The sequence below is a fragment of the Rhipicephalus sanguineus genome, chromosome 1 (genome assembly GCF_013339695.2).
Source record: "Rhipicephalus sanguineus isolate Rsan-2018 chromosome 1, BIME_Rsan_1.4, whole genome shotgun sequence".
NCBI classification, from domain to species: domain Eukaryota; kingdom Metazoa; phylum Arthropoda; class Arachnida; order Ixodida; family Ixodidae; genus Rhipicephalus; species Rhipicephalus sanguineus.
Genome location: NC_051176.1, coordinates 197,026,831 through 197,040,218, shown reverse-complemented (window position 1 = coordinate 197,040,218; position 13,388 = coordinate 197,026,831). Strand labels below are relative to the sequence as shown.

Sequence of the window (13,388 nt, the reverse complement as noted above, 5' to 3'; positions counted from 1 at the left end):
TTTTACGGAGTAATACCTTTTAATATAAAGAAACAAACAATATTTCAATGCAGTCAGCCCGGATATATTGAACTTGGATATATCGAATTATTAGCTATATCAAACAGTTGAGAAATTCCCTTGAATTTCCGATGCAAAAGTTTGGACCTGGTGCGCATGTACAGTGAACTCCCATTAAGACGAACTCGGTTAAGACGAATTCTCGCTTATGCCGAACAACAGAGAACCGTTCGTTTGGTTTCCCATAGACTGAACGCAAAAAAATTCGTTTAAGACGAACCGCCCAAATGTACTCTTCTGTTAAGACGAACTTTCACAGTGATCAACAACGACGAACACTGCAATCTTGGTGGGGCATTCAGGCGACCGAGAAAAAGCAAAAAATCGCTGTGGGTGGGGAAGGTGCGGGCTTTATCAGCAAAGAAAGCAACAAAAAGAGTAGGGGGATTTACAACTGGGACCCCCAAGCCATTGCGTCCTTTTGTATTCCCCCTTGGTCGGTCTTGTCTTCGGTCTCCCAGCTGGAGTACAAAGGGGAACAGAAGAACACAAGAGCTTGGGGCCCCTCCGCCGTGTTCAGAGGGGCAAACTGAAGGGGAGTGAAGGAAAAAAGTAAAGAAAAAGCGACAACGGGAACAAAAATTGTCTGCGCATTACAATCGAGCACCAAGCATCAGGTGCATTGTCATAGCCATCACACAATGGCGGCCGAGCACATTTTGTGGTCAGCTCGCGTTGGGTTGGTTTGTGTAGGACCTGCGGGCGTTGTATCTGTTCCCAGTGAAGTGCAAATTGTGATCAGCTATTTTGATTATCGAAGTGCACGACAAGGGAAGGCTATTTTGTACACTGAATATAGCTGCGTCGTGTCTTTTTCGTGTGCGCGAGGCTTGTGACTGTGAGTAGCGCAATGGGATACCTTCGGCTGCACGTCGATCAGGAAAAGTTACTACGGGCCAAAATGAGAAAACATCCGGACATCGACGAAAACATTGCAGACTTTCTTAAGCAACGCGACGTATCATGCAACTCAATGCATCAACGTATCAACGTATTTGCCAAGGCAACAGCACGCCACTGAGGCATATCCAGAAGTGATCATAGAGCCAGCAAAACAGGCTCACAGAAGAAAAGGAACTGCCAGGACAATAAATTTACATTATTTGAAGGAAAATTGTGCTTCTCTCTCTCTTTTTTGTAATTGTCAACATAGGAGCGTGCTACAGTTTTATCATTAAAATGTGGTAGCAGTATCTTTATGAAATTTTTTATTTTTGAACCTGTGAAATCAGCTGCTCATATAATTCGTGTAAATACTCTGCTTGAAGGCATAGTTTTTATCTAGATGAGCCAAATAAATGCGTTTTCTTGTCTTTTTGCCCCCATTGCAAGTCTACTCCATTCAGTGTTTTCAAGTGACATATTTGGATGCACTTGGCATGTTAGCATCTCTCTTATTGGGCTCACTTCTGATAAGCCGAACTCCTGATAAGACGAACAGATGATCGCGGTCCCTTCAAGTTCGTCTTAACGGAAGTCTACCGTATATTGAACTCCCGCACAGCGAAACATCCGCTATATTGAATGCTGCGCCGCGCCGAAGCTCAGAGAGTGCATTTTTCCTAACAAATATTGATCATTTTTCGGCTGCGTTCTAACAAGTTCTGCTCCCTCGTCGCGCGTAGGTGACGAAAAGGCAGTGTTATTCCATTGCGTTGATCTAGTTCGTTGCACAGCGCTTGTCACTGCACTTGTCACTCCACTGGTATATTTGATGCGCGATCCGCAGGCTTTAACGTGTGGCCATAGTGTTTTTCAAAGAGGCTGATTGCCGAGGGTACCAAAATGAGAATGCGAAGTGACTCGGCAGCTTTGTTCTAATGTTTGCATTCCCCTCCTTGTTTGTTCGCGCACGACGGCATGTGAGCCCGAAAAGCATGGCCTTCGAGATGTACCACCTCCTGACGTATTTTTGGTGTTTTTGGTTTGCTCGAAATTTTACTGTAGTAAGAGAAATAAAAAAAAAACAAGCAGGTAACAATACTTTCCTAAAGTAACATTATTTATCGCAACTGAATAATATTATTTTGAAATACCTTTTTGCAAAAGGGGTATGGGCTCCACGGGTAAGTCACCAGATTCTGAGGTAAGACGAGAATCACCACCAACAAGTTGTGATGGCAGAGAGTACGAGCACTGGTATGTGCTTCGGCCACCCCGAGTCCTGTCCTCACGAATGGCTGCACAAAAATAAAGCCCCCAAACATGGTGTTATCACAAAACTTCCAACAACTATAAAGATAGCAAATGTACATGAGAACAAAATAGCAGTAATTCTAAATGGCCAATCTTTGTCAGTACAACAAATTCTTGGTAATTTTACTCTGGTGAGTTCAATTTTTCAGCCAATTCAATTCCGACCAAAGGTCCCTGACTGGTGCTCATACATATGGGCCATTACTTCAACTACTTAGATCCTGAAACAAGCCAGATAATTTGATCTAGACGGGTAAGCATGCACACGCTTGACCTCAAGTACAATACCTCTGTCACACGAGGCAACTTAAGTGCACTTTGAGGGAGTGCACTTCGCCGCTAGTGCCATTCACACGCTGTCACACGGGAATGCTTAGTGATATTCGCTGCAAAGTGCACTTACCGGCGAGTGCGTTCGCCAACCTCACTTCGCCGAGACAGAGTGTGTAGTCTCGGTAGCAGTGGCTCAAGAACAGATAAGTTATTATCCGGGGCTGAGTTCATAGTATTTTTTAACTATCGTTTTCGTTACTAGGAATATTGTTCTGCATTAAAACATGCTATACCACTAAAAACTACCTTGCTATTCTCGTTCTCAGGCAGTTTACAGCCACAGCCGCCAGGGGCATACCCAGCACACGCCGTGCAATAGCCACATCCGCCGCGTTTGTACCTGAAGTTAATTTTAATGACTGCTTATAGCTATAACACATCATTATTTAGAAAACATGGCCTGATATATCAAGTATCTGCTGTGCTACTTAATTACCCATCGCCATTACCATAATTTCCAAAGTACACTTCCCTTTCTCGTGTAGCAGCACACCACCAAAGTGACATTCTGGTGGCGTAAGTGCACTCGCTCAAAATGACACTAAATTTGTCAGTGTGACCAAGGTATAATTCTATCACAACCCTCAATGACTGTAGTATCTTGTCTCGGTAACAGTAAAGGAGAGAGAATAATCTCCAGCCAAAGATGCCTTTTCTTGGCCTGCTCTTGGAAGATTATTGGGTCAACCTGGCAGCTCGCAATGAGCAGTAAATGCATTAATCAAATTCTAAAGTGCCATTTTTTTTTTTCAAGACTGGTACAAAAATTGTCCACATGCTGCAGGCAGATACAGAAACTGCATTAGTGGCATTTCGATCAGCTAACCAAAGTCGTTACCGCTGTCGTTACAAGGTGGAGACAGGGCAAGTAGGGGCAAGCACGCAACCGTTAAAAAAAAACTGGCAAAGAGCCAAAAAGAGAAGCTTTCATTAACTACCGGTACCCCCCAAAAGGTCCCCGCTGTTCACTGTCAGGAGTGTCACTGCAGATTGGAACAGTGGCTCTCCCACCAACAATCTACATTTCCACGTGTGCATGCCCTTTCGTATCGATATTTGATTTGATATCCTATATTTTCGGCCACTATTCAATCTGAGCTGAACTCCACTATTTGCACACTCCTAATATGCAGCTAAAGGGCAATGAGTTGTTAGGGAGCACAGAGACCGAAAAATATTGAGTGCACTAATTAATTGACCTCGAAACCAAGTACCTTCGAGTTTCATGCCTGTCCTAAGACATTTGTCAAAACGGCAGGCAGGGCACTTTTTCCGTGTAGCCACAGCAACAGGGCAGGCAGCTCCTCGAAGACAGACATAGTGCTTTTTGTTCTGCACTGTGCGTTTGAAGAAACCCTTGCAGCTCTCGCAGGAAAAGATACCATAGTGGAAGCCCGAGATGCGATCCCCACAAATAGGGCATGGCCCACTGAGCAGCTGCTGTCGTGAAACACCACCAGGGGCTTCCCCAAGGGCCCCCAGTGGGTCACCTCCTGCGCCTTCGGCTGAAGGGCGTCGAGTTGGGCTGGACAGGTCAGAGGCATTCGACTCATCTGATGCACTGGATGCCACTGATGCACTTGAAGCTGAAAGAACAGCAAACACACATTAATGAAAAAAAGCTGCCTCTTTTCTACATTATATGATGCCGTCTCTAAACCTATTTCAAAATTAAATTAAAAGTGATAACCATAAAAATTCAACCCACATTTAAAGTTTCACTTGTTTTATCATATTATTGCCACTTTAAAAAAAATATAGACACTAATTTGTATGAGGTATTGCCAAAAATCAAAAGCACAAGCTTCCAATGCAACGAAATGAGGACACAGTACAGCAAATAATATCAACCAGATGATGAACCCCTGCTAACTTCTTGTCAAGGCCGAAGATCTCAAAGGCACTGCCATTGTTAGAGGTGCATGCTAGGCAATCCCAGCCTACTCCAGGAGCACGGAAGCGCAAGAGCAGAGAAACTAGAAAATGAGAGTCCTAGTGAAATGCACACAATTTTATGAAATTGTGCACATGGAAAAAAATTGTGCAGTGTTCGCTGGTACATTGTTTTCATGGCTGATCAGCTCAACTTGAGCCACTGCAGTGTTAGAGATGAGAATTGGACTAATTGGTACAAATTAAAGGGACACCAAAGATAAAAACAATTTTCCTTGTTTTAACAAACTGCGATTCCACAATACTGAAACCACCACTCTTGCCACGAGAAGGTGCATAGTAGGCGAGAAAACGCAGGCGGCGACACCATACTGAAGTTCCCACACCAGCTCACTGGGACATCATAGATTCTCACAGCGTCTCCTAAGGCTTATGCAATCGTTTTATCGGTAAAAATAGTTTGTGTTGTGTTCTGAACGACCGAAAGTCTTAACACAGCAAGTTTCAGAAAACGTCATTGAACCAATGTGGCCAAAATAAGCAAAAGGACTTGGAAATTCGTGACGTCACACTGACGTTCACATGTCGAAGTTCCGGCGCGAAATTCATAAACAAAACTTCGACCGGCATTTCTTCATCTGATAATTATACTGTGATGGTGAATTTACACCAATAGGGTTCTGAAAGAATAATTTACCTGTTTAAACTGATTGAATGTTTCACTTTAGTGTCCCTTTAAGGAATTGAGACTACGAAAGAGGGAATGTATCAAGGGCTCGTTCCTTTGTTAGACAACATAATTAAACCAACATACCATGAGGTCAAGGAAAGCACAGGGGACATTATTTGTAGTTTTTAACTGTAGTGTAGTATCTACGGCGTAAATGGAAAGGAATTAAAGTGAATGAAAAATGGACTTGCTGCTGGTAGGGACGGAACCTACAACCTTCGGATATGAGTGGTGCTGGCTAACACTCCAAGGATTACACACACAGAAATACCAAATAAAGTGGATGGAAAATAGAGGTGTGCGCCGCCGCCGCCGTAGTCCCAAGAGAGATCACGCCGCAGCCGCCGCACAATAATTGCGGCGCGCCGCCGTTAGTCTTTTAATTCGAATGGGGAATCTGGAAATAAAATACAGCACTTCGCCGAAGGAGCTCTTCTCGATGTGTCCATGCAATGAACTGTCCATTTCAGCGGCTGCTGAATAGCGGGAGCTCGGCGAGAAGCGCGCCCCTTGTTTTCGGTTCTTGTTCTGCAGCGCCATCATGACATCACGAAGCTTTCAAACACTCTCGACACAAATGATAGGGACGAAATGCGCTTCAATGCAACAAATGCAGCCCTCAGAGATCTGATTTTCTGTGCACATGTCTTTTGATCGTGTTAGCCATCGATTTAGGTTTAATGCGACCGCTCGTCTAACGCAGCTGTAAGGTCGGTACGCATTCCCTGCATCTTTCTCAAACATCTGAGACACATTCATATGCAAATTCATACTTGAAAAGTTCCTGTTTCTGTGCATTTCGTCCACTCTCTTCTTACGCTAGGAATGTGCTGGCGGGTTCGGTGCGGCGACGTGGTCAAGAGCAAGGTGACATCACAGCTCACCGCTTTTTCGAATCACTGAATGCGCTCTGCCGAAATGGACTGTGGACACCTCCTTTGGATGAACGCATCGAGAATAGCTCCCCAGAAGTTGTAGTATCTTTTTATTCTCCAGAAATATCACGAGTATTGCCTGACCTTAACGCTGCCGCGTCCTCCAGCCTTTAAGGGCGACGACCCAACTCGCTAGATAGCATATTCTTGGAGTCTTGGAGCTAGTACACTGTGCATAAATAAATAAAATAGATAAGTAATATATATATCTCGGTGCATTAGTACACTTTTTCCTTTCATTCTTACTCGAGTAAATCGATAAATAAATACAGAAGTAAAGGGAATGGCAAACTTAGAATATAGCTGACCTAGTTGGTAGGTGTTCATGTTAAGAAGACATGACGTGGAAACACGGACATAAGAGAAAAGTAGAGAGAGTGAACAGCCATCTCTCATGTAGACCACTACTCGCACTTGATTGATAGGTATGGCCTCTTACGTGGGAATGCGCAGATAAATATTTTGTCTACCTTCGGTTCCGCCGCTGTGTGATTTTTCAGTTGTTAGCGGCATTTCTGGTGTCTTGACTACTCTCCTGTGTCCGTGTTTGCACGCCCTGTTTTTATAAAGGGCCCATACAGCCTCTGAAAATACAAAAAAAAAAAACAACGACCGCGTTATTCTATCGTGGCATTTCTTGTCTTTTGGTGCACTTCATGATGCCAGAACAGTGATTCACATGACATCATCAGAGTACATACTCTCGACTGGTCCACATACGTGAAATCACAGTTGTGAATTGTCTCCCATACTGCTTTGCTATGCAGCCGCCCACCCGCTCTTGCTTCTCTCGCACGACTATCGTGCGCGATTAACTGATATCTCTCTATTTTGTGCGCTTCGACCACGCATGCAGAGATAACAGACTGTAGCAGACAAGCGCGAAATCATGATAGGTTCAACGCTTAGTGCCGACATTGTCCGCGTGCTTTAATGAGGAATAAGTGGCGAGATGTCCCCTGTAAGAAGGGTATTGAAGGCGAGAACGAAACCAATGGAAAAGGCGCCGGATTATATGATTCTTTGAACGGACGCACTGTGACGATGCAGCTTTCCAGGAAAAAGGCGAGCCCGCTTCGATGGCTTTTTTGTATATTTTTATTGCGTTAGCAATTGTATGGACACTCAGGACAGGTTTTCACCGTCGCCGTCATGTTCCGTATCAACTCTAAATCGATTACATCGCTCCGCGCATTATGTTCTACCTGCGAGTAAAAGCTCGTGAGCATTGGCAAGGAACATGGCTAAAGCAAAGATGAAACAAGCTGGCCATCTCTGTCACACGGAATAACATCAACCCGCATGCGAGGCCTGCCGTCGATTGCTCCTCAAGCAGAAGGAAACGCCCCGCCAGTCATTTGCTGGGCGAAAGAGCAGGAAGGGATGTCTGGGGAGAGGGACTGCGTAACTCGAGCAGCAACTGTGGACTTTGACTATAGGCTTCCCAAGCAACACTTAGCGGCGCTGCTGCTCGACAGGCAGCGCCATCTCTGCCAGAAAAAGAGAAACTGGGGTGTAAGCATCGCGCATTTTCTCTTTTCTCCTCCGCGTTGCTGCTCGCTTCTGTGCACGTGCAGAGCTCTCGCGGTGCACTTGCGGCGCGTCACAATGTACCGCTTGCAGTGCGGCTTCAAAAGGATTTTCAAGCTTGACTGGCACTTCCGAAAAGCGAACTTGATAAAATGAGAAAGGCTCGTCAATCACGTTAACGGTGAAGAGCAGACGATCGACAACAACGACGCCCGACTCAAAGCGAAATGCATTTCCCAAGTCGCGATTACACCACATGCACTCCGAATGGTCCACATGCACTCCGAAATGAAGCCGTACGCGCCATCGATGTTCTGCGGCGTGGACTACAAATCATATGATTGTTGTTTTGATATGGCATGCTCACAGTAGCAGCTGTGTAGTTTCGTGAACAAACGTTTGCGGCGTGCGAAAAAAAGATTATACGGCCATGGCACTGCTTCCTGAGAAGGTTAGAGTCAAGTCCTCCGTGCCGCTGGAGAATCACCTGGCGATTAAGACGCGAGACAGCTAGCTGAGCTTTAAGGGGAGACACTGGTCTCGAAACGAAAAGTTTTATTATTGGAGATATTGTAATGAAATTGGGTGTGTATATGTATTTCTTCCTCCTGTTTTCAAAAATATAATTAGTTTTCATGTACTTCAATTAGTTATCAAATTGTGAGAGCATAAGTGAAATCTAATTAGGTAATTTCTTACGGGTCATTAAGACACTTTCCCTCAGTATTTTTAGGTTCTGTTTAAGATGCAGCTGTAGCCAAAGACCTGCCATGTGGAGCTATGCTATTTATATTGTCACTGAGATATATCAACATATAAGAACTTTCAATTGTATTGACATTGTGTAATCTTGAAATGCAATTAGCTCACATTATTGTTCACAAAATTTCATATGTTCATCTTAGCCACAAAAAAATAGCATAGCTCCACAGTCCTATTTCTTACGAATTCAACGGTATAAAATTTATCAAAATTACCTTACAAAACATAATGAAAAGATCCGTAAGGCTGGTCAAGTTGGCAAAAAATGTGAAGCTGAGAAAATCGCGTTTGAAGATTGACACGCACTGTATAAATTTCTAAAAGGAACCTTTAACCATAAATTTTATTCACATGTTCCCCATCTGTTTCCCTTCAAAACAAACAGAAAGTGTCTTGTTCCACCCAAGGAATCATATCTAAAAAATTTTCCAATGTGCAAAGCATGATCAAAACCCCACCATGACAAGCGGCTGGGGGGTTCTGGAAAAGCCATGGGGTATGAGGCTCAAGCGACTGGCTGCTCATGTCTTTTCAGTCTTTAGGAAGAACCTTCTAGATGTTAGGCAGCATGTTACCCTGGGTAATAGGTTGCTATGCTTGAGAGAATACCTTCAAAGTAGTCCAGGACTGTAATCTTCAGTTGCACCCGTTTTGTGTCTCCTTGCAAGAGTCTTTTTGTGTTGGTGCTCTTCAGATGAGTTGCATTTGCCTTGCGTAAACGCAGAGAGTCTTTTTCTAGGCTGTGGTCCCAGGGCACAGCCGAGACAAAAGTTTGAGTAAACAACATGGTCAATTACAAGGCCAGTGTAGAGCTCAATGATGCAGCCCACACCTATGTGTGAGCTCCGACCTCGCGTCATCCATGAGCCGTCGAACACAACATCGATGTTCCCTATGGGGTTCAGGAAGTCTGTATACAGCTCTTTTATTACTGCCACACTAGCAGCTTCACTTTCAGTCGCTGTGTTTTCGCAGGCTTTCACTAAACTTTTTAGGTGTCCCTGAAACGTCTTGTGGTGCAAGCCTCGGTGCGAAAGGTTCATACACGCACAAAAGTCCGAAAGGGCAGTAACACCTTTGCCTATCATCTGTATCCCCTTCATGGCCCTCATGTTGACTTCGAAGGGAGTGATGGTGGCAGTTCCGCTCACTCTCGGAGAAGAAAATTGCTTCTTCTCGAAATCACAACTGCTGCAAGAAAAAATAAGCTTTACCGCAAGGCCGTACTCCTTGTCCGTTGCCTTCCTCACGCTGAGACTTTTTGCGTCGCATTTGTCGCACTTCGCTTGTGCAAAAAAGTTATTCAAAACTTTCATATCGACGAGCAAAAAATCGGTCCCGGCGTCACCGGTCTGGCACTCCGCGCTTACTCCAAGAAGGTCGAACTTGCGCTGGGTAGCCGACTTTCCAGACAGAACGGTCTTCGTTTGCGCCGATCTCTCAACTCGCTGCGCCTGCTCCGCCGTTGAGTAGTACGCGGCATCAACCCGAAGTGTTTCGCTAGTCGAACTTGGTCCCACGGTGTCGTCAGTTGAAGTTCCCGGCAGGTCCAAAGGGTCCGGCCGCGACTCCAACTCCGCTGCCGACGGTGCTCTTGTAGCCGGCGCCTTCTTGTTCCAAGCCCGTTTTTTACGGCTTCCAAAAGCTCGTTGCGTCGATGGTTTCAGACGAGAGTCTCCAGGCATCTCGATCGCGTGGAAAAACTACCGGCACAAAGTAGAGACACGGTCCGTCGAGAAACACGCACGATCGCAAAAGCAGGCGCACACAAACGGACAGCCACGGCGGAGAACCAAACACAAAGAAAAAAAAAATGACGTGTCGGTCGCGCCAGCCAATGGGAGACTCGGAAAGGCGCGCTTGAAAAGCGCGCCGCGTGAGAGCCAATCAGTGGCCTGGAAACGACCTTCAGAAAACCCGCGACGGCGGCCGTTCTGCTTGAGCGACGCCATTTTGAGATGGCGCAAAATGTGCACAAAGAAAACAGCTTCAAATCTAGCCCAAGATGGCGGCGCTCGGCCCGCTGCAACGCTCATGGCGCGCGCGGGAAGTTCGAACAAATTTCGTCCTTTTGGGGACATTTTTAGTGCTGCCGGGGTGCTTTGAAAGCCGATTTTATCGCGTTTCCCGACCGAATTTAGCGTTAGCAATTTGAGAGTAGGTGCTCAGAAGTACAAACGCCTCGAAAATAAGCTTTGCGAAAAATCGATTTTTTGACCATTTTTGACCGTTCCAAGACCCGCGTCTCCCCTTAACCACTGTGAAGCAAGATGAACTGCTCGTCTCGTTTTTTTTGGCTCTCACGTCATGCTTGCAGTCTCTTTTTATGATATCGACTTGACAGCCGTATAAAACCTGTTGCGTGAACGCGGTTAGAAAATCGCACAAAATCAGAAGGTGGTTACTTCAAGGTTGCAATTGCAAAGCATGTATTAAGTGCCAGTTATATATAGCGGCTTAAAATATATATCACCCTAATAAAGTGACAAAAACAAAGCAAACCTGCAGAACGATGTCAAAGCTTGCTGAAAATGCACAGACGTCCGTTCCGGCGTGATAAAGCAGCCTTCCCGACGCGTGAAATGCAGGCGCCGAGCTTCTGACAATGTGCCGAGTTCAGTTGAATTCAACCAACCGCGCAACACTAACAGTATAACGCGAATGTGAACGTTCAACAACGACGGGTAGGTCTCACGAGCACGGGGAATCAAAACACAAAGTTGCTTCACCTACAACCGTAGCTGGACTTTAACAATGCGAGAAGACAGCGAGTAATCATTACTGTAGTCGCTGCGTGCATGCGCCGCGTTACTTACGGATTCAGGTAGTCGGAACGAACAAAAGCGATGAACTCAGACAGCCAAAACAGAAGGCGAGACAGCGCTGTCAGCTATCCACGCTTGCCGCCTTTATTTCTCGTGCGACACGCCCGGGAACCGATACAGTTTAACATGTTGAATCGTGTGCCTTGGTGTTGTCTGCACTGTTGTGGCTGGCCATTAAACCGCAATACTTCGGACCACGCCTGCGCTTCCGCGGGGTCGCTTCTGCCATCGCGGAAATGTGCAGCTTCGCACAGCAAGCCTCTCTGTTCAACGTACCCAACTGACGGCCCCTCAGTTACCTGCACCGGGAGAAGAACGCGTGCCCACGTGCGCTACCGCTACCGTGAAAGGGGCTGAGTCGGCCGCGCCTAAGGTTCAGAGCTTTCCGACAGAGCTGCAGCGCGAATGGCGCGGCGCTGTCGTCGTGCCACAAACTTTAGCTTGGGTTCCCTATAAGGACGCTGTCGAGAGCGCTGGCACGCGCACTATTTTGGCAGACATCGCCCAGCGAACGACTTGTATACCTTCTACGCGCTGTGAGCGTTGTGATCTCACTGCTTCGCGCTCATACCACTGATACGACAAACTGACCGACAACTGCTTCTCTCCCGGGAGCGGCCGTATTTCCATACACCAGCGTTTTGTAGAGTTAAGTGAGATCGGAGCAAAAAGAGTTAGCTGCTAGCCCTCGTTCATGTAACATTACGGCGTGTACTTATTGCATTCACTGCTCCCCCCCCCCGCGCCGCGCCACCGCTGGTCTGATGAACCCCGCGCCATTCACGCGCCGCCGCCGGAGGTGGAAACACCGGCGCGCCACCGCCGGCGATTTGGGGTCCGGCGCACATGTCTAATGGGAAATCGACCACCACTGCTCGATTCGTACAGCATTGGATGCGTTATCCGAAGGTCGTAGGTACGATCTCCACCTGTGGCAAGTTGATTTTCCATCCATTTTATTACCTTTCCCTTTATCCCGCAATTACTGCTCTACAGTTAAAAACTAAATAATATCCCCTAAGCTTTCCTTGGCTTCATTGCATGTTTAATTGGACTGGAGACCGACTTTTTTGCACTAGACAGCTACAGTGCAGTCTGGCTCTGGTCATGATCACTTGAGCATATGTTTCTTCTAAATAAATCTGGTGCCTTTATGGCCGATGAGAACGTTGGCTCTGGCACCTGGGCAGTGTTCTTAAGGGGAGATGCTACTCGAAGACACTTTTTCTTTATTATTCACCCTAGAGCAATGAAACTTGAGCTGCTTATAGAACTTTTTATGCTGATTTCAAATATATAATTAGTTTTCTTGCAAGTTGCATACTTTTAGTTCTGCAACATGACAAAGTGAAAAACTGAAGCATTTTGCCCCCCCTCTTTTCAGACCTAAACTTCAATAATTTTTTACAATTGATAGTTCATAATGTTTCAAATAAAGTGCGGAATGCAAATAACTAATTAGGAAGTCCATACAAAATATGTACTAGACGTGAAAAATTTTAACGTTGGAAGTTCATATTTTTCCTACCCTAGTAAAAGTTTACATAACTTTTTTTTTATTTTATAATAAGAATATCGAAACGTAAACAAGATAATTGCATTTCTCGTACTTTGGAAAAACTTTGGGAAAAATTTCATGCAGATCTGAGCACCAGAAGTACCCGAAAAAGGAGGGGCACATTGACAAAAATGGCAAAATTTGTGTTTTGAGAAAAACGAGTTTTAAAGTCAAAATTGCATGTTTATTTATCAAAGATGTCATTGAATGCAACGAAATTTGTACACAAGAAAAACAATCCTCCTTGTAGTGGCCACTGCCATTAAAATGCGCCAGCACCATAGGTTTGGCCCTCACGGCTCTTTCGAGCTGACTCCTCGACAAGAGATTTTTTCTTCAGCGCACGCCGACGGGCCCTTGCTTCTCCTGTTAGTTTTTGAGACATTTTTTTCTGGCGTGTGCTGTCCCGTGATGTGCCAAGAGCAACCAGATCATGAGACGGGAGCACGCCAAGCTCTTCCAGAACACGTTCAAAACTGGAGTGCCCTCGATTAAACCAACATGTTCAGTGCTGTCATATCAGCAATCAACGAAGACTCGTCGTCCTGCGATTTTTCTTCGTCTTC

At 45.6% G+C, this 13,388-nt stretch overlaps 1 protein-coding gene across 1 annotated transcript in view; it reads right to left on the bottom strand.

Moving 5' to 3' along the window:
* Positions 1-13,388, bottom strand: part of LOC119405129 (nuclear hormone receptor FTZ-F1 beta) — a 113,409-nt gene that overhangs the window by 48,016 nt on the left and 52,005 nt on the right. The window contains exons 7-8 of the mRNA XM_037671927.2: positions 3,804-4,175; positions 2,097-2,240 (exon numbers count right to left, since the gene is read on the bottom strand). Coding sequence (XP_037527855.1) covers positions 2,097-2,240; positions 3,804-4,175 — 516 coding nt within the window. The remainder of the gene's footprint in view (positions 1-2,096; positions 2,241-3,803; positions 4,176-13,388) is intronic.